The 19,357-nt window shown below is 43.5% G+C and overlaps 1 protein-coding gene across 1 annotated transcript; it reads right to left on the bottom strand.

The window, feature by feature from the left end:
* Window positions 1-632: 632 nt before the first annotated feature.
* On the bottom strand, window positions 633-14,129 carry DPAGT1 (dolichyl-phosphate N-acetylglucosaminephosphotransferase 1). The gene is made up of 9 exons (XM_088444493.1): window positions 13,937-14,129; window positions 10,537-10,657; window positions 10,080-10,293; window positions 8,238-8,384; window positions 7,870-7,954; window positions 5,825-6,013; window positions 4,853-4,940; window positions 4,568-4,723; window positions 633-2,209 (listed from the first exon to the last, which is right to left on the bottom strand). The coding sequence occupies exons 1-9, from the start codon at window positions 14,080-14,082 to the stop codon at window positions 2,144-2,146; spliced, it is 1,212 nt and encodes a 403-aa protein (XP_088300619.1). The 5' UTR covers window positions 14,083-14,129; the 3' UTR covers window positions 633-2,143.
* Window positions 14,130-19,357: the final 5,228 nt, after the last annotated feature.

The following is a 19,357-nucleotide window of genomic DNA, read 5'->3' as shown; positions in this document are numbered from 1 at the left end:
AAGACGCTGAAGCCCGGCGCCGCTGCGGTCAGGCACGGGGGGGGATTAGGTTTCGGGCTCCCGGTGGGGGACTTAGGGTTAGTCACTTCCCCGGGAGGTTAGGGTTAGGCCAGGGGGAGGGAGGGTTAGGCACCCCCGGAGGGGACATGAATTGGGTTTAGGCACTTGGAGGGGGGATTAGAGTTAAACACTGGGGTTCTGGAAGGTTAGGGGGTTAGAAATAGGTTAATACTTGCCTTCGACGATCGGGATTTCCTCCTCTGCCGGCCTCCTGGTGTCGGGATTCCAACCGCCGGGCATGGGTCCGGCGGTAAATCATACCGCTTCCTGCTATACACCATTTATGTGCAACAAATGCATTCTCTATTATGTGTAAACTGAACAACAGTACAACCCTGCAAAAAAAAAAAAAAATACAACCCTGTCCTGCCTAATCAGGCACAAGCAGATGTAATGGTAGAATCATGCAAATCTGCCTGGACATGTATGCATACACCGATATGCGTGTGTCCGCTGCTCAGAGCAAATACACCCAACTGGCATAGCACTCACTCATCATCAGGGCCTCGGTGTCTGTATAACGTCAGCCTGTACATAAGCACTGGACTATGATAACATACATCTGTATAATTTTATTTGATTTGGTATATACACATTTGTGGTGATGAAAGCATGCACATCTGTGTGAGTCTATGTACATATTTGTATGTATAACTGCATACATATGGGTGCATAGAAGATTGTACCTTTATATTTACATTAATGTATGCCAACAGTAAAGTGATTATGCATCTGTAATTGCAAATAGTTGACCATGAAAACATGGAGCCTTCCATACATGTAGACAACTAGATGAAAACATTCGCATGAAACGTTATACATTTTCCTTCTTGAGACCTAATAGTCCATATCATCCAGTTTGATAGTAGTCATCATAGCAAATACCTGTCAAAGAGACTGCAGTGCTGTAACTTGGAATATAGGCCCTGATTGAGAGCCGGACGCTCTGACCAGAGCGCTCGCTCTGAATCAGGGCCCTCCTCCATTAAAATGGAGCGTCCTCCTGGACACTCGTATAGCTGTGGGTCACCACCCACAGCATATACGAGCATCCAACAAGATGGTCGCGATGGTCTTGACCATCGCGACCATCGGACTTGCGAGTGAAACCCTGTGGTCGGGTTTCTCAACCACAAACCCTGGAGTGATTTTGGCTCTATCAGAGCCAAAATCACTCCCACTGACATCACTAGTGATGTCAGTGGGGCCGGCTTCAGACGGTAGGCGTTCCCATGGGAACGCCTCCGTCTGGCAGGCACGCCCACCAAAGGGGGCGTGCTGTCAATCAACATCGACAGCATGCCCCCTTTGGTGCGAGACCCGGAGCGATGGAAAGTCCTTCGCTCGCCGGGTCTCGCGCATGCGCACGACGGAGCTCCCTCTGTCGTGCACATGCGCAGTGGGGACCATCGACCCACTTGCGAGCGTACTGCCGCTCGCGAGTGGGTCTGAATGACCCCTATATTCCCAATTAGCACTTTCACAAGACTTGCATGAAGTATATACTGTATGTACGTCCATGTATGTTGTATGGCTAAACATTGGTAAAATATAGGACTTTTCATTACCTTCAGCTGTTACTTGCTACAAATATTTTGTAGCCTAGCACACAGTAACATTTATATATACAAACCAGAATACATACATTAGGCATATATTTAGGTTAAAATATATTCTGGATTTTTAGGAGTCCTCCCCTCCCCCATTCATATCATATAAATCCACTTATAGTGATAGGAATCATGTGACATAAAAGACAGACATTTAATTTTTGTTCTAAAACCTTTTGCATCCGTTTTAAGAATTAAACAAATGACCTGTTTTACTTCTTTCAGGACAGACAAGTCTTGGTTTCAGTACCCCATCTGCCACTGGTGCTCCAATAATATCACAGTTTAGAGCATCTCTGTAGAAAAGACAGAAATCCCCCCTTTCTTATCAGTATGAGAGATCCTGAGACGAAACGATGGCCACATAATTTTCTACCAATGTCCTTAAATCAGCCGCAAGGTCATTGCGATGATGTACGGCATAATAAAAATACTTCACAGCAAAACCACTGAGATACAGGCCATGCCGGAGGTCACACGTCATAAAAGAGGCGAACCAGCTGGTATCGGATCAAGAAGGCGCAGCAGCTTCCTAGGACCTGCAGGAACAACAAAACCATAAATGGAACTTTTGTAGGACATTATGGACTATGGGTGTGGGGGAACTTTTTATTGGGTAATGTAGAGTACCTCTTCTCTAGCACCTTTATCTTGTGTTTGGTCCTTACACCTAATCTGCTTTCACTCCCCAGACTTTTTATTCCATCCTGTTATACATTTATCTCATATGACCACTGATAAAGTAAGCGTAGTGATCAGTGGCAATAATGGACAAGTGCATGTGTAAAAGTGACAGTTAAATGAAGTGTGAGAAAATGAGCCAAACAGAAACATCAATAGCACAATATCAGGTAAAAACAGGGTCTCTGAAATAAGGGCTTAGCTACTGTGACACTTCATCATTAATCTGCAGCACTAGCTAAGACCTGGCATCTAAAGGTGTAAACACTGAAACTTGGAACGGACAATGGGCCTGATTCAGACCCACTCGCGAGCGGCTGTCCGCTCGCAAGTGGGTCGATGTTCTGGACTGAGCATGCGCACGACGGAGGGAGCTCCGTCGTGCGCATGCGCCAGACGCGACGAGCGAAGGAAAGTCCTTCGCTCGTTGTGTCTGATCAAAGGGGGCGTGCTGTCGATGTTGATTGACAGCACGCCCCCTCTGGTAGGCGTGACGGGGGCGTGCCTCCCTGACGGGGGCGTTCCCATGGGAACGCCTCCCGTCAGAAGCCGGCCCACTGACATCACTAGTGATGCCAGTGGGAGTGATTTTGGCTCTGATAGAGCCAAAATCACTCCGGAGCTTGCGGTTGAAAACCTCAACCGCAGGCTCCGGCTCGCAGTTTCGATGGTCAAGACCATCGCGGCCATCAAACAGCACGCTCGTATAGCCTGTGGGTGGTGACCCACAGCTATACGAGCGTCCAGGAGGACGCTCCATTTTCATGGAGGCCGGCCCTCATTCAGAGCGTGCGCTCTGCTCAGAGCGTACGGCTCTGAATGAGGGCTAATGATCCTAAGAAACTGATCCTCGGAACAGTTCCAATTAGTCCCTTCTCACAAAAGGTCTGACATGCTCTCAGCAACTGGCTAAATTCAGGATACTATACTATACCAAGGACCAGGCTGTATATACCCAGCTATATATACTGTAAATATTTCCAATCAACCTTCCTGACAAATGTGATCAGTGATGAAGACATACTTAAACTAAAGAACAAGTTCATATACAAGAGGGTGGTTCAATAAATAAGCTAACAAGATCTCATTGTGTAAATGTACTTAACTCACACATATAATTATAATCAATACTATGGCCTTGGTACAGATTATTTTTCCACATAGTCCCTATACTTGTCTAAGCAAGTGTACTTCCAACGGTACACCAAGGCATCTATCCCAGCATAGAAGAAATCAGTGTCAAGCGCCTGAAGCTAGGCCATGATGGCTTGCTGAACTTCACCCAGGTGCTTCTTCAATGCTTCAAAGAGATGGAAATCACTCTGTGCCAAGTCAGGCACAGGTGACTTAATTAGCACCTCAGTCAATTTGCTTTAACCACCTGAGCTCAACCAGGGATATCTCTAAAACCTGAACTGTTGTGGAGCCTTGAGGACCATGTTTGGGAACCTCTGAGTTATAGCATCACTCTGGAAGGAGACCGTTCATACTACTTCTCCGAGGGTTAGTAATCCGTTAAGGTACATGGACCAGGGCTCCAGAAGTGGAGCTAACATTCTCTTATACCAAACTCCTGGCAGCGGCACGTCCGCACGTAGGCAACTACAACTTGAAACAAAAATAATTATATAACCTGACTCTAGCCAAATGACAGGGAAAGAAAAGCCAGAAATGAGGTAGGAGTGGCCCTATACACCTTCCAGATGTGCCTTCTATTCCTGTGCTGACTGGGTGACATGTGCGGTCATGGAGGAGGAAGTGAAAACCTAAATAATACATTTTCATCTGAACTAGACACCTTTCAAAACAAAATATTATGCCACAAACAACCAGTCTTTCTTGCTAATATCAAATATAGTCAAATGCTATAAAAATCACAGCGGAAACCAAGTACATATGATGCTCTTTAGAAACTGGAAATAGCAGCCTCAGCTTCATAGTTTATACTCTATGGTCCAGAATCAAAGTATGAATGAATTCACTAGATTATCATATAATGTAGCATATGGCAGGACTGTGCTGTCTATATTTAAAATCAAGATTCACTTTGGTATTTAACCAAACTTTATGATTTTTTTAAGCAACATTCTGATTTAATTTAAGCCTATTCCATTTACTGTGGTTTTGAGTAATCGCTAAATAGCAACTTTCTTTTTTTCTACATGATTATAAATGTCATTTAATTAAACACCATTATTGATTCCGGTCTGTGGTACCTGTATTGCAAGTAAAAGTATTGTTAGGAGTCTCTCGTTAGTTGGTCCAATTAGCTTCAGTACAAAGTTTATTAGGGTCATGTTACTTATTTCCATGAATTCTCCTTCTTCACCCTGCTGTCGTCTGACATCAACCACGTGAAGAGCTTCAGTAACCTACACAACAGAGAGTCAAACACATTGACAAAGCAGAACTTTGTAGTATTTTGGTATTTAAGTCGCTCCAGTGCAATTGGTCTCAAAGTTGTGATATTTATTTAAAAATAAATTGGAATTACTAGGCACCTTTATAACAAGAGCTCCAGTTTTCGACAGATCTTTCGTTTTGAACTTGCTATAACTCATGTTCAGGTTTCCAGTATGAGGATCCAACCTATAGGGACGTACAGTCACATGTTACCAAACAGCTTATAATACTTGCTTTACAGTATGATATAAAGTCTCAAAAATGTTTTTCATCACAGACTTCAGAGTCAAACCTTTCAAAGAGGACATGTGAAGAAGTTGCCATAACAACCAGATTCTAGCTATTATTTTATATGGTTGGGTACGGGATGCCAGTGTTTGGGATCCCGGCGATTAGAATCCCAACAGGGTTAGGTATCCTAATCCTCCCTCTGCCCCTTACCGCTGCCTAAATCTAACCCTTCCCCCTAGTGCCTAAACCTAACCTCTCTCCCCCGCAGCCTAAACCTAACCCTCCCACCTAGTGCCTAAACCTAACCCTCCCCCCTAGTGCCTAACCCTCCCCTTAGTGCCTAAGCCTAACCTTCCCCCTAACCCCACTACTTACTGTCAGGATGCCAACACCTGGATTCTGACAGGTGTCGGGAGGATTCCGGCGTTGGCATATCAACTGTTGGTATTATAACTACATCCAATTTTATACAATAAATTAAATAAATGATACTCCACTTGTCCCCATTAGAAGGTTTGGTACATCAATCCCCAAGTTGTGTGTTTAACAGTGGGTAAGTGGAGGGACACAATGGGACTGATTCTGAGTTGGAAGCAAAGCAAAACCTGGACAAACCATGTTGCACTGCAAGGGGAGCAAATACAGGTATTCTTTCAGCATGTAATCCAAAAATGCTGGACGGCTTCATTTCTACACTAAAATATAGATTTCAGTTAAGACACAACCCTCCCAAATGTAACTCATATTATAAATCTGCCCCACCTGCAGTGCAACATGGCTTCCCAGGGTGTATAGTTACTTGCTTTTTTTTCTGCTTTGCTCCCAGTTTGTGTAATTACCTTGGTAGCCGATGGCGTGGGCAGGGGATTATGTGCAATAACTGTGGCAGAGAATATAGGAAGTTCAAAACTTGAGGGATAAAGAACAGCAACATGGTTTTGCTGAAGTGTCCAATGATGCCAACCACAGCAAACGTCATACCAGCAAAGTAACAAAATGTATCGCCAACAAAGACACTGGACGGGTACCTGTTAAAAAGAAGCCACATACAAACATACAATTGCAGTGATGAAAATGGATTATAATACAATAACAGTTTCTTGTAAGCTATAGTTAAATTCTAAGGGGGGAATTCAATTAGGCGTCGGGCTTGCCGCAGGAGGAATAGCTCCAGGAGTTGACTCAATCCGGCAGCGTATTCAATTAGCTGCGGTATAAACCCCTTACCTAATTGAATTCCCCCCAAATGTCACTTCTAACTGTCACTTTTTATGTTGTACAGAACAGTTTGTCTCTGTAGTGCTGGCTAACGTTGGGATGACCCGGGTGGTCAGCCTAAACAGATCGCCTTCACTTGGGCCTTAGTATTTTGTAGTACTGTAGACACAGGCCAATAGTGGGTATGTACTAAATGCATTAACTAGCATGTTAGCATGTCCAATCATTTCCTATTGCATAGTTATACAGATTTAGTTCATTTGGGCAATATTGATGTGAAATTGCAGTGTGTGGCCAATTTTCCAGACCTAACAACACAGACTAACTTTTTTGGGTTTCCTACTGTTCTTTTTCTTTTTTATGGTACTGTTTAAATTATATACTGTAAGTAACCAGTCAAGGAGCAGGTATATCATTATACTGTACCCTGATGTGCCCTCTCTCCAGCACCAATCTTTGTTTGTCATTGTTAGATTGGAAGGTATTTCCTCAATAGAGTGTTATCCCACACTTGCAATCAGAGTAAGAGGAAAACTACACGAATGGAACTGGTTTGTGGAAAATTGTTAGATATATACTTTGTGGTGTTGGCTTGATAAAGGAGACTATACCCCGAAGCAGCGGCACTCACGAGTCTTGTAAAAAAGATCCAGGCCAACCAATGGAGCGTTCGTTCAACGTTTCAGTCCTTTCAGACTGTTATCAAGAACGTTCTTGATAAAAGTCTGAAAGGACTGAAACGTTGAACGAACGCTCCATTGGTTGGTCTGGATCTTTTTAAAAAGACTTGTGAGTGCCGCTGCCTTTGCTGCTTTATTTCTCTAGTATTTGTCAAACTTCAGATGGCACCAGAGCATTTGTTATGTTACTAAGAAGTATAATATATATATATATATATATATATATATATATATATATATATATATATATATATATATATATATATAAAAGCTGGGAGGGAGGAGAAGCCAAGTTGTAGCTATTTATGTAAAGTCAGAGATTTACTAATGAGTGTAGGCAAGAGGGAATCTGCCCACCTGTATCTTTTTAGGTCCAAACGGATTATTATAAAATTTATATTATTTCACTAATAAATAGTATAAACGCACCCCCTCCTGTAATATATAAAAAGGACATTGGAAGCCATCTCAGAGTTCAAACAGAGATCTATCGACTTCTAATATACTTATGCTGGGGACACCCTAGTAGATTATATATTGGCCGATCAATTGCTCAACAACAATGTCGTTCACAGACATATCGCGTCGCTGTGCTGCACAGACAATGGCAGATATATCTGCTCGTCGTGCTGCGTGTACGGGCGGTCAACCGACTGTCCGTACGCTTACTACACAGGCCGCAGGCAGGGAGGACACGACGCGACCCTCGGTCAGTGGAACCTGCGGACATATGACAGATGATGGTTGTTCAGTGTGTAACAACCATCATCTGCAGATATATTTTAGGTGTGTACACAGCTTTAGAATATGCCATTTATAATTTACATAAGAAAATAAATATAAAAAGGGTGCACATGTATTTTATTTGAACAGAATTTGAAGCAGTGTATTAAATATCACTTAGCTCATTGGTGTGTGAAATCTACTAATCCAATGCAAAAAGTATCACTTCCCCATGGTATGGAAAACCCAGCTTCTGGCCTTACCAGTTATGGTACAGCAATCCCAGTGTGGTGAAGAAGAATGGAATAATAAAGTAGAGGGAAAATAGATGATCATCTCTGCAGTCACCTAGCAAACAGAAAGTCACAAGTGTAGCTATTGTGTAATCGCTGGGATTAGGATTATTACATGTATTTCAGAATATTTCATGCATTTTACAAAACAGAATCAGAAAAAAAAAAAAATTAAGCAACTATAACACAGAGGATAAAAGACATGAGAACATGTTTCTTATCTCTACAGTTAATGCATGTATACAAAAAAAAAGGAACACAAATAACTAGTGTGTGTAATATATATATATATATATATATATATATAATATATCACAGGAGATATGCAATCCACTCACCATTCAATTCTGAGATATTAAAGATTATTATAGAACCAGCTATGATCAAAGACTGGCCAGCCTCCAATCCATTGATTCCTGCTAGAATGTTAATGGCATTGGTACAGAAGACAGCCAGCATACCCATGTATACATAGTACAGGATGCCTATGGGAAAAGACAAATACACAAAATAAATAAAAGTGTATAGACACAGTTGGCCCAATTAAGAGTTGAATGCAAAGCGGACTCATCTATAGCATTTTGCATTGTGCATGCGTGTGAGGGCTCCGGATGCATAACTACGCATCTCTGTGGGCTATTCAGTTGCATAGATTTCCACTTATGGCTAAATGGGTGTAAATAGGCAGCAACAAGGCGTTCGTAGGTAATATAAGTGTGTCTTGTTCCTGTTGACAGAATTACGGGCTACTAAGAGGTGAGGATATGGAGCGTTCCCCCTAGACTGCGGGCAGGGGGGTCTATTCGCACTCCTGAAAAGGGAGCATGGCTGACAATTTGTCACGCATTTGTCATTGTATTGCCCAACAGGATACGTTGAGTATCCCAGCATGCGGGATGCCGGAGCTTACAATACCGGCACCGGAATCCTGACATCTGTCTAAATCCCAGTGCTGGCAACCCGACCGCCGGTATACCGAAGGCAAGTAGCAGGGTTGGGAGGGGGGTTAGGTTTAGGCACTAGGGCAGGGAGATTAGGTTCAGGCACCAGGGAAGGAGGGTTAGGAGAGGGGGAGGGTTCGGAGACCTACCGACTGGTGGTGTCGGTATCCTAACACTGTCGAGATGCAGGCGTTGGGATTTTGACCGACAGAATCTTGATCGCTTCAATCCTGTACTCATCCCTTATGGAGGTACTGGACTTCCCCCAAGCGCTCCCTTCACAGTTAATAGATGTTGTGTGCATCAACACTCATCTATTCACCCGGCAGTGATCAGTCACCTCAAAACTGCGGCCCACATGGCAGGCTGTTTTAGTGGGGCGCTGCTAAAAGGGCAGTTTGCAGCATCCAGCTAAAACAGCCTATCGGGAAAACTAGTACGTAGTTATGTGGCTAAATTCAGACGACTCTTTTGCACAAAGGTATGACCGGTGAATATGCGTGCTAGTAATGATGACGGCTGCTGCCACAAGTATGTATGTAATGGTGGTGCGGCCATCTGAGTATAAGCAGAAATACGCAGACATTTTCAAGTACGCAATGCTGCCACTTGTGTGCGTCTCTGAACCTAGAACCCGTTTAACATGTGTGGGGCAAGATAGCAACATCTATGGAAGTGAAAATGTTTGTATCAGTCAATACAAGGTGTTGCATGGATTGAGGACTTTCCTTTTATACGTGGATTTTGGCATATGGTGCTCCAAGTTTTGTATTTTAGTGCAGAAATAAGATTTCAACTTGCAGGATGGGATTTACTTAAACTAAATAGCAGGGTGGAGTGGATATTCACAGGTGCATATTGAAAGTAAGACGACAGAAAACGCATTGCAGATTAGAAGATGTCTACAGTTTGTAAGTTACTTTTGGTATCTGCACATAACCTAAAGGGCAACAAGCGCCTTAAGCTGCATTGTATAGAATATGCTTACTGGTCAACTAAATAGCAACTCGGCCAAAGCATCACATCGTGGTCGGATAAATCGCTTATTTTTCCACGCACCCCATAGGGGTGTGCAGGAGAGGCAGCGATGCTGAGAACATGTAATTGGCAGCCAGACATTGCAGAATGTTCAGCGGTACATCACCGCTATATAGATATGTATGTTAGTATTACAACAAAATGCCCTGAACTTCGTAATGGACACTAGAGTTACCATTCTACGCAGCGGAGTTCACTCACCCAGGTCCACGTGTAGCCCCAGAAGTGGCCGGAATGGCTTTGGCACTACAATGGTCGTGTTGCCAAACGTTGTGAAGTAAACCATGAGCAGTGGAAGGGAAGCTGCAGTGGGCAACAGCAACTTATGTCGCCAGCGCAGGTTCAGGACATCATCGGCAAAACCCAGAAAGATCATACAGCAGATGGCAAGTAATGAGCCAATGAGAGAGACAAGCTGGAAAAGACACATTAATATGGATGAAAACACAACAACAGCATGGGACAGTGAGACGAGGAACTGGGATATGAATGCGTGCTCACACAGATGTGGAATGAACATGAAGAAAGAAAAATACAACTAAGGAGTCAAGCTGTGAGATGCAATTAAATATAAATATAGTTGCAGGGCATATCAACATTTAATAGTCAAGGAGGTTTAAGAGAGGAGATGGATTATTACACAGAGCAACTGTATCACCTCATGATGTGGAAACTCCTGACACTGCTCCTCCATGAAACAACTCAGGAACGGGACCGGAATGAAGAAGAAGAGGATGAGAAGAAACACTGCTCCGCTTATCACTCCCTGAGATTCTGGGCTGTAGAGACACACACAAGGAAGGTATCCTTTTAAACTAAACACTATCACAGTGTTGGTACTTCTATACTACAGTCCAAAAAAAACAAAAACCATATATCATTGTATTACATGCAAAATAAACAATGTCTGCGAAACCATACTGTAGTGTATCACAATATGAATACTAATTATATAAGCTTCTGTAGCAGGGGTGGATTGGCCACAGACCTCACTGGGCCTTTTCGGGTAGGGCAGGGCTCCATGGGGCTTGAGGCACTTTCTCTATTATGTTTTCGGTCTGGTCTGATTTTTCTGTACATTTGTTTTTTTTTTCTTTTTATACCACAGGGGAATAGGCAGCCTGGATTGGTCCAGCCCTAGCCTAAAGACAATGGGACTGCCTCCATTCCTCTGCACAATTGTATTGCCCTCCTCCAAGCCTGTCAACCATTAATAATAAGATATTCCAGACAGGCATTACAAGGTGCTGTGTGTCAGGTACCTGGAGCCTCCTCCCTGCAGCCACAGCCTCGCCGTTGAATAAGGGGTTTTGGCATCCCCTCTGAACTTCCTTATCTGCCCAACAAAGCCCCAGCACTGCCCACCCTGGTGGTGAGGAGGTGGTTGGACTAAACGTGCAGAGAGACATTTTGCTTAGGGTTATAGGAAGTGCAGACACAGCAGCAGATTAAAAAAAACTTGTTACCCATCCCTGAGGACTATAATCCTTGCAGTCACATTCGTTTCTAGGTAACCTCAGCCTTGCAAACCCCCAAACTTTGCTGGGTTTCCTGGCTGAGACTACATTTCTCATCAGTGTAGCACAGATGTCATACTGCTATTACCATGCATTCATTAGAAGTGGATCCCTAGTCAGGATGCAGTCGTAATGTTGACACCACAATGTCAACAGTTATGTCGACATTGTTAATATGTCAACATGTTGAAAATGCCATCATTATGCACAATGTAGGGATTAGGGTTCTGTTTACAGTTAGATACAAGGTGTAGGATTAGGAGCGTAATTCACCACTGGATGCCAGAAGTCATCATTACCTGACCATTGGAGAGCCGCCAGCAGATAAGTGATCACTGCACCACCAGGACTATTTTGTCAGCAATCTAATCATGCCAACTTGAAAAATTATAGTATAGAACCTGCGCTTACTCATTTATTACGTTTTGTACTGAGCCACACCACCAAGCTGAGCGCAGGCACATACTTGTTATATAAATCTAATCATGTCGACAATATATACTCAACCCCCCCTAGTCACAGCCTGTGATTTGCTGCCTTGGGATGACAAGCAGGTCAGGTGACCAACAGAGTGAAGACAAGTAACAATAGAACCATCTATGGCAAACCCTTGCATGAACGACCCTTACAGCTCTAGGCCAGGAACACCGGGGGAGCTGAACTGACCGATTCCTTATTTCAGCGATAAGGAACTATTTATCGCCATGATAAATTGCTGAACTAAGGACTACCCAAATTCAACGGCTATCCATTCAATGCTAAACCTGGGAACGTTCTGCTGCTGAATTAATTTGCACCATTCATGTAGCCAATACATGCACTTCACCCACTGGTGTGCTCATTCAGCCTTATGTGTGCTCCACCTACCAGTGTAATGCATTACCTCACCTCCCACCAATGTAGTTTGGGCCAACGGGATGCTAACCCCTACTCTTTTGTATTGAGCCCCATACTAGGGAAGTGCATTCACGATGAAACCATTGATGAAGATGGTTTCCTTACAATTGGGTGGAACTATTGATGATATTTTCATGTGGTACAGGACAGTGCTTGTGTAGATGAAAGGATCTGTGGCCAGACATGTGCAATGCAGAAAGTATGGGAACTTCATCCATGTACTGGTAAAATCAATGCCATCGGGTGTAAACCATTGATGGTTTGTAACCATCGATAGCCATTCCTACCCCATAACCACCCATACCCAAGGCAACTTTACTTCTCAATCTGCCCGTTGTGTTATGTGTGGCATCATGACATAAAGGTGGTAATTCAATTAGGGGCCACCTCACAGGCGTACTTACAGTAGCTCTGGACTTGCTGATTTATGTTTGCAGCTCTGTAGAGCTGTGTACCAAAATCTGTAGGGGCGATTCAATTGTTGTGTGGGCGGCAATAATTCCTGGGTGCCCAGTGTTGCAATTCAATTGTTCTGGGCACCCATTCATTATCACGGTCTGCACGCCCTATTAGAGCAGCTTTAGCCGTGTAAAATGGCTAAACCCGTCTAAAGTCCTGGTTAGGGTGCCCAAACTGCAGTTATGGCACCCTAAACACGGGTTTAATGCACATTTTTTTCTAGCATCCTCCTGAGAGTGCAAGCAGAACTGCCAGCACGGGTGCCTACTGCGCCTGTATGGAGCAACAACTGAATTGCTCCATCGGGCACTCTAAAAAAAAATAGCCGCCTTGTAAACAATTGAATCGCCCCCTGTGAGTCCAAGGCCAGATGATGAGCTTTTGGCAGCTAAATTACTCAAACACTTATGGTGCATACACACGATCAGATTTTTCCTTCAGATATGAACGATAACGATTTTAAAATCGTTCAGTCATTCATATCTGAAGGAAAATCGTTCATATCTGACATGCCTGAACGATGGACGATCAACGATGCGCGTTCCCGTTTGTCAGATAACGATTTCTGACATCTGATGGGTTTGCAGTCAGACTTGGACGATTCCATTCATTTTAATGCAGTCAAAAATCGTTCAATCGTTCAAATCGTTCAAAACTTTGGTAAAATCGTTCAGATCGTTTAATCGTTCATCTGACAAATCTGACAAGTCTGACAAATCTGACCGTGTGTACGCTCCACACGGTCAGATTTGTCAGACTTGTCAGATGAACGATTGAACGATTAAACGATCTGAACGATTTGAACGATTTGACCAAAGTTTTGAACGATTTGAACGATTGAACGATTTTTGACTGCATTAAAATGAATGGAATCGTCCAAGTCTGACTGCAAACCCATCAGATGTCAGATATCGTTATCTGACAAACGGGAACGCGCATCGTTGATCGTCCATCGTTCAGGCATGTCAGATATGAACGATTTTCCTTCAGATATGAACGACTGAACGATTTTTAAATCGTTATCGTCCATATCTGAAGAAAAAATCTGATCGTGTGTATGCACCATAAGAGTACAGATTGTAGAAATGTAGAATCCATGCCATAATAACATTAATAGGTGTTATAATATATGATGTGCACTGTAGCCTGTCAATACAGAAGATATGCAGCTCCTGGAACACTTACACTGGCTCCTTGCTAGACTTGTTCATGTCGATCCCATAAAGCCTGGCTGCAATGAAATGTTCCTTGAAAGCCGGGATGAGCAAGGCTGTAGCCAGACCACCCAGCACTGAGCCAGCCAGGTTTACAAGAAGCGGTATAGCCGGCATGTTTCTCCAGCACAGTCACAGACTCTTCCTATTTCCGTCAGCGAGCGTTCCATCCACAGCACTGTGTACACGTGTTCCGGGTCCTGATTGGCGGAGGAGATGAAGAGGCGTGGCCTGGTATAAAGTTACAGAACCTGACAGTAGCAACGCTAATAATAATGAACGCATGACTGTTTCATCCTCCTGCGTGCATAGACGATAAGACATTTCTCAGGGCTGTAAAGCAAACAGAAAAAAATAAATCTAATTTGCATTATGTATAGAATCATTTCATGTAATTTCTTACCTACATTATATTTGTGTCTAGGAGTCATCTTTACCATCTATTTACCTTTCACGTTCTTGTTCATCTAATTGGGATACATATGTAGGTTACAATGTCGACATGTAGTGTATTTTGACGTGCACAATGTCAACTTGGAAAATATTTACAATGTCGACAATGCCTAACAGCTCTCATTCTAACCCGTTGCTACATGCTCCTTCCTCCCTGTCTACCCCATTTGTGTCACGCCTATTTGCCTTCCCCTCCCCATTAGAATGTATGCTCACACGAGCAGGGCTCTCTTCCCTCATGTGCTTCTCCTTACTTATACTGTCATCTACTGCTTACTACCTATTAGGGCACCTATCACTTGGTTGCTTACGCCTTGTTGCTTATTTGAGTGATATGCTCGCTAATGCAGCAATGCATATAAACCTATTTATGTACTTTGTAAGGCGCTGCGGAACACTTGTGGAGCCATGTAAATAAAGGATAATAATAATAACAACCCTAACAGTGCTGTCAACATTTTCAATACGTCCATGTCTAATGGCAAAATTTTGACCATATTAACTGGTTAACCATGTCGACACCATAACATCCATCATTCTGGTGTCGACATTATGAATGTCAACGTAGTGAATGCATACGCATACAATTTCCAGCTTAATGCTATTATCCATTTTTGGATAATGGAGAAGAGGGTGGGATCTGGGAGGAATGCCTACTCTCCACGGACAACTCGCCTAGTTTCAGGACTCTCCTGAAAATTCCAATAGAGTAGACAAGTAGGTCTCTTAACCCAGAGGTTCCCAAACGCGGTCCTCAAGGCACCGCAACAGCTTAGGTTTTAGAGCTATCCATGGTTGAGCAAAGGTGGTTAAATCAAATTGACTGAGGTACTAATTAAGTCACCTGTGGTCAAGCATGGCTATCCTTAAAACCTGGTCTTTGTTTCAGTGCCTTGGGGACCAAGTTTGGGCACCTCTGCCCACTTATGTTGTATGTGGTCCACCCCCTGGATCAGGGATGTAGTCAGGATCCTGACGGCCAGAATGCAGACGGTCACAATACCGACAGCGGCATCCTGGGGGTCACAATCCCAAAAGATTCAGACGGTGAGTATCAGGGTTAGGCACTATGGGGAGGTTCTGGATTAGGTTGTGGTAGGGGATGGTTGCGGTGAGGCTGCGGGAGGGGATGGTTAGGATTAGGCTGCGGGAGGGGTGGGTTTTGGCTAGGGTTAGGATTGATGTTAGAATACTTACAAAATCCATTGGAATATTGACCATTGGTATGCCACTGTCGGCATTGTGACTGTTGGGGCTCCGTACCCAACATCCTGGATCATATTCCCCAGTGACATTAGTCTGTTCTTGCACCCAGAACAGGGTAGCACAAGTAAGGTGCCTCTTCTGCAGCAAGACAATTACGTTTTCACTGCTGTAAAAACATATAGGGCTCCATTTATCACTGATAGATAGCCCCTTTAGCACTCGCTAAAGGGGTTATATCAGCCTTTCAATGTTTAACAAACAGCGGTAATCTAAGATTACTGCTGTTTGTCACTGTATTGCTTATGCCATCTTCAAATGGCAATAGCGATACGGTCCCCATTGCGGACAATGGGGACCTGACAGCAGCCTTTCCGGCTTCATTGAAGCTTTTCAGGGACTGCCGGCCGAGACCTCACCGGCGACAGGCTGCCAGCAACAGAGTGGGGGACGTAGCTGGACCTCATTAGAGAGGTGACTAATGCTGAATACCAGTGCCATATTCGTTGGTATCACTACAATACTAAATGAAATCTGTAGCTGATAATAAGGTACATTTATAAATGGTGCCCATAGATTTTACAGCTTTTTTATTAATTTGGTTTTATTACTGTATGCTTTAGAACAGTGGTTCCCAAAATGTGTGCCGTGGCACCATGGGGTGCCTAAGGACACTTGCAGGGGTGTAATCAGTGGGTTAAATAGTTAATTTCTACATAGGCATATAACTTACAAACACATATATAGCCTTGCTAGGCCTCTTGAGGTTTGAAATGAGATTGTCTTAATACAGTTTCTGTTCTTCCATAGAATGGTCAAATTACCTTTTGGGGTCAAAGAAGACATAAATTGAGGCCTAGCTCTACCTGTCATTTCTATTGCAACTAGAAGTATAATGAGCCATTCATAGCTTCTACATTCCATTGTAAGATGTGTAGAGATGCTAAGCATTATGGGTTATTAGCAGTGATGTCCAGACTCTACACACAAAGGAGCTTTGAAACAGTTAATCTCCAGCAATACTAGGACACGTCATTACTGTATTCTCTTTGTCCGAACATCTTAGTGCTTACAGAGCATGTGCAATAGAGATAAGTTTGGTCAATGCTATGCTGGACCAATGAGTGCTTGATACCTAGCACTGTATGTAACGGATATGGGCTTAATATCCGGAAAGCCAACACCCCAGTATGTAAACCAGAGGTACACAAAGGACCCTTTAGCTCGTGGTAGACCTGAGTCTGCAGTAAGGTGCTGCCAATGTAAATTGATTATCTGGGCGTTGTGAAACGATGGGCTCCCCAGAGAGAAGATAAGATGAAGTACATCTTATGCTGAAGATGATGATTTACCGGTGTCATCTGACTACATAGACAAAAATTGAGTATACTGTATACTTTGTATGTTGTTTATTTGTTACTTGTAAATAAAGTGTGTTCATTCGTACTCACTCATATTGGTCACATGTGTGTACTATTTCATTTCGATCAGAACGAATCCCACTGTTATGCAAGGGGTGCCTCAGGTTGGTGGTCCAGCACCAAATGAAATTATTTATGGTCAAAGTATTGTAAATATGTGGACAAACAGAAACACAAACCTGTCCACCACCACATAACTGAAACTGAGAATGACAGGATGACAGGTAAGCAAAATTTTCTTCACTTTACTACATTTTCTTCTGAATTGCTGAATAAACTTTTGGCCTAGGGTTGCCGTGAAAACAATGCCGATACTCTAAGGCGCCGTGGCTCCAAAATGTTTGGGAACCACTGCTTTAGAAGACTATTATTCCTATCAGGCGCTCGCCAATAAATTAATTCTGGATTGTCCAAAATAAAGCCAGTTAGTTTTAGATCCTTTGTTGCTAAAGCCAATGTTTTGTAATATTTTTTTTTTCTGTGTGTTTATACTGCTGATTATATTGAGTAATAAAAGAGATGTACATTTTTTTTGTTTAGGTAGCAGAAGTGATTCTTGGTTATGAGTAATTTTGATATTGAATATATTTTTTAAATAATTGCAGAATTTGAATATTCCATACTACTGCTTCCTGCCATCACATAGCCCACCATCCACAGCACCTAGCCCTTATGGGGAGAGACTTCCTCCAGAGTGCAAATGCCCCTCACCCTCATGTCTCCTCATCGCCGCTGTACAGGGGGCGCCAGCGGGCGCACAGAGGGATAATGTTCCCCTTAGCAGCTGACCCGAACCAGGCCCCTGTGAAATATGGAATGCGCTGCCTCCATGCTTGATCTTTAGGGAAGCATCTTTCCTTTGCAAAGATGGCCAACGTTTGGTTTTCTGCACATGCGTGATGTCATGTTGTCACTGTGCTGGGGCGCCACAGTGGAACACAGGCATATTACACACAGATCCAGAGACACCCTGCAATATAGCCCGAGTATGTAACTGTGAGCACAGCTGTACAAACATACTGGACATTTGGTGAATCCACTGGTGTATACTATTTACTCTACTTACCCCCTGCCAAATAGTAAAGACATATCAACAAATGCTATGCAGTTTGTGCAACTGGAAATGATGTGCCGTGTGTGTAAATAGGATTACTGTGCAGTGGGTCTGATTCAGAGTTGTACACTAATGCTGCCACAGCTGTAGATGTGCGAATATATGCTAATGGAACAGCGGCACTGAGATGCCCACTTGAGCCATCACAACTGCCACAACTGGATACACATATGCAGCATCATGCAGACATCGTATTCCTGAGTGAGTCTCGGAATGGGTGCCGTTTCTGAGAACTGAGACGCCGGAGCCATATTTCCTGCGTACAGGATTGCAGTTGGTGACTGGTATACGCCCTGATAATGGTCGCAACACCCATGTCTTTCTCCCCACTCCCCATTACCTCCCACATAGTAGCCCCAGCCTGTCAATCACTTGCTAATAAATCCTCTGTGCTAGCGCATTTGCAATTCAGTTGCCGTGCATACACATTGCAGCTATATGCATGTGCAGTTACCCGATAATCGCTCAACTGCATGAACATCATTAAAGCGTAAAACTCTGATTCAGGCCCAGTGGTGGAAACTGGTATGCTCTGACGTGTGTGTAACTGGGAATGCTGGGCAGTGTGTGGTAATATTGTGCAGTGTGTGTAACTGGGAATGCTTGGCAGTGTGTGGTAATATTGTGCAGTGCGTATAACTGGGAATGCTGGGCAGTGTGTGGTAATATTGTGCAGTGCGTATAACTGGGAATGCTGGGCAGTGTGTGGTAATATTGTGCAGTGCGTGTAACTGAGAATGCTGGGCAGTGTGTGGTAATATTGTGCAGTGTGTGTAACTGGGAATGCTGGGCAGTGTGTGGTAATATTGTGCAGTGCGTGTAACTGAGAATGCTGGGCAGTGTGTGGTAATATTGTGCAGTGTGTGTAACTGGGAATGCTGGGCAGTGTGTGGTAATATTGTGCAGTGTGTGTAAATAGGAATGCTGGGCAGTGTGTGGTAATACTGTGCAGTGTGTGTAAATGGGAAAGCTGTGCAGTCATTTGGGAAAGTTGTGTGGTATGTGTAAGAGAAAAATGCTGCTCTTTGAATGTAGCTGGGAATGCTCAATGCTGTGTGTGCACTGCTGCGTGCCGTGTAACATAAATTTGTAGAGTACATGTAACTAGAACACCCAGGATAACCCATAATGGGCAGGGCTATGTTCCAGGGGTGTGGCCCATATTAGGACACTGTAGAAATAAGCAGCTGTACATAATAAG

Source organism: Taudactylus pleione, unplaced genomic scaffold (assembly GCF_031769625.1).
Source record: "Taudactylus pleione unplaced genomic scaffold, aTauple2 ptg000366l, whole genome shotgun sequence".
In the NCBI taxonomy this organism is placed as follows: Eukaryota; Metazoa; Chordata; class Amphibia; order Anura; family Myobatrachidae; genus Taudactylus; species Taudactylus pleione.
The sequence above is the reverse complement of the archived record's forward strand: the minus strand, read 5'-3'. Positions and strand labels throughout refer to the sequence as shown.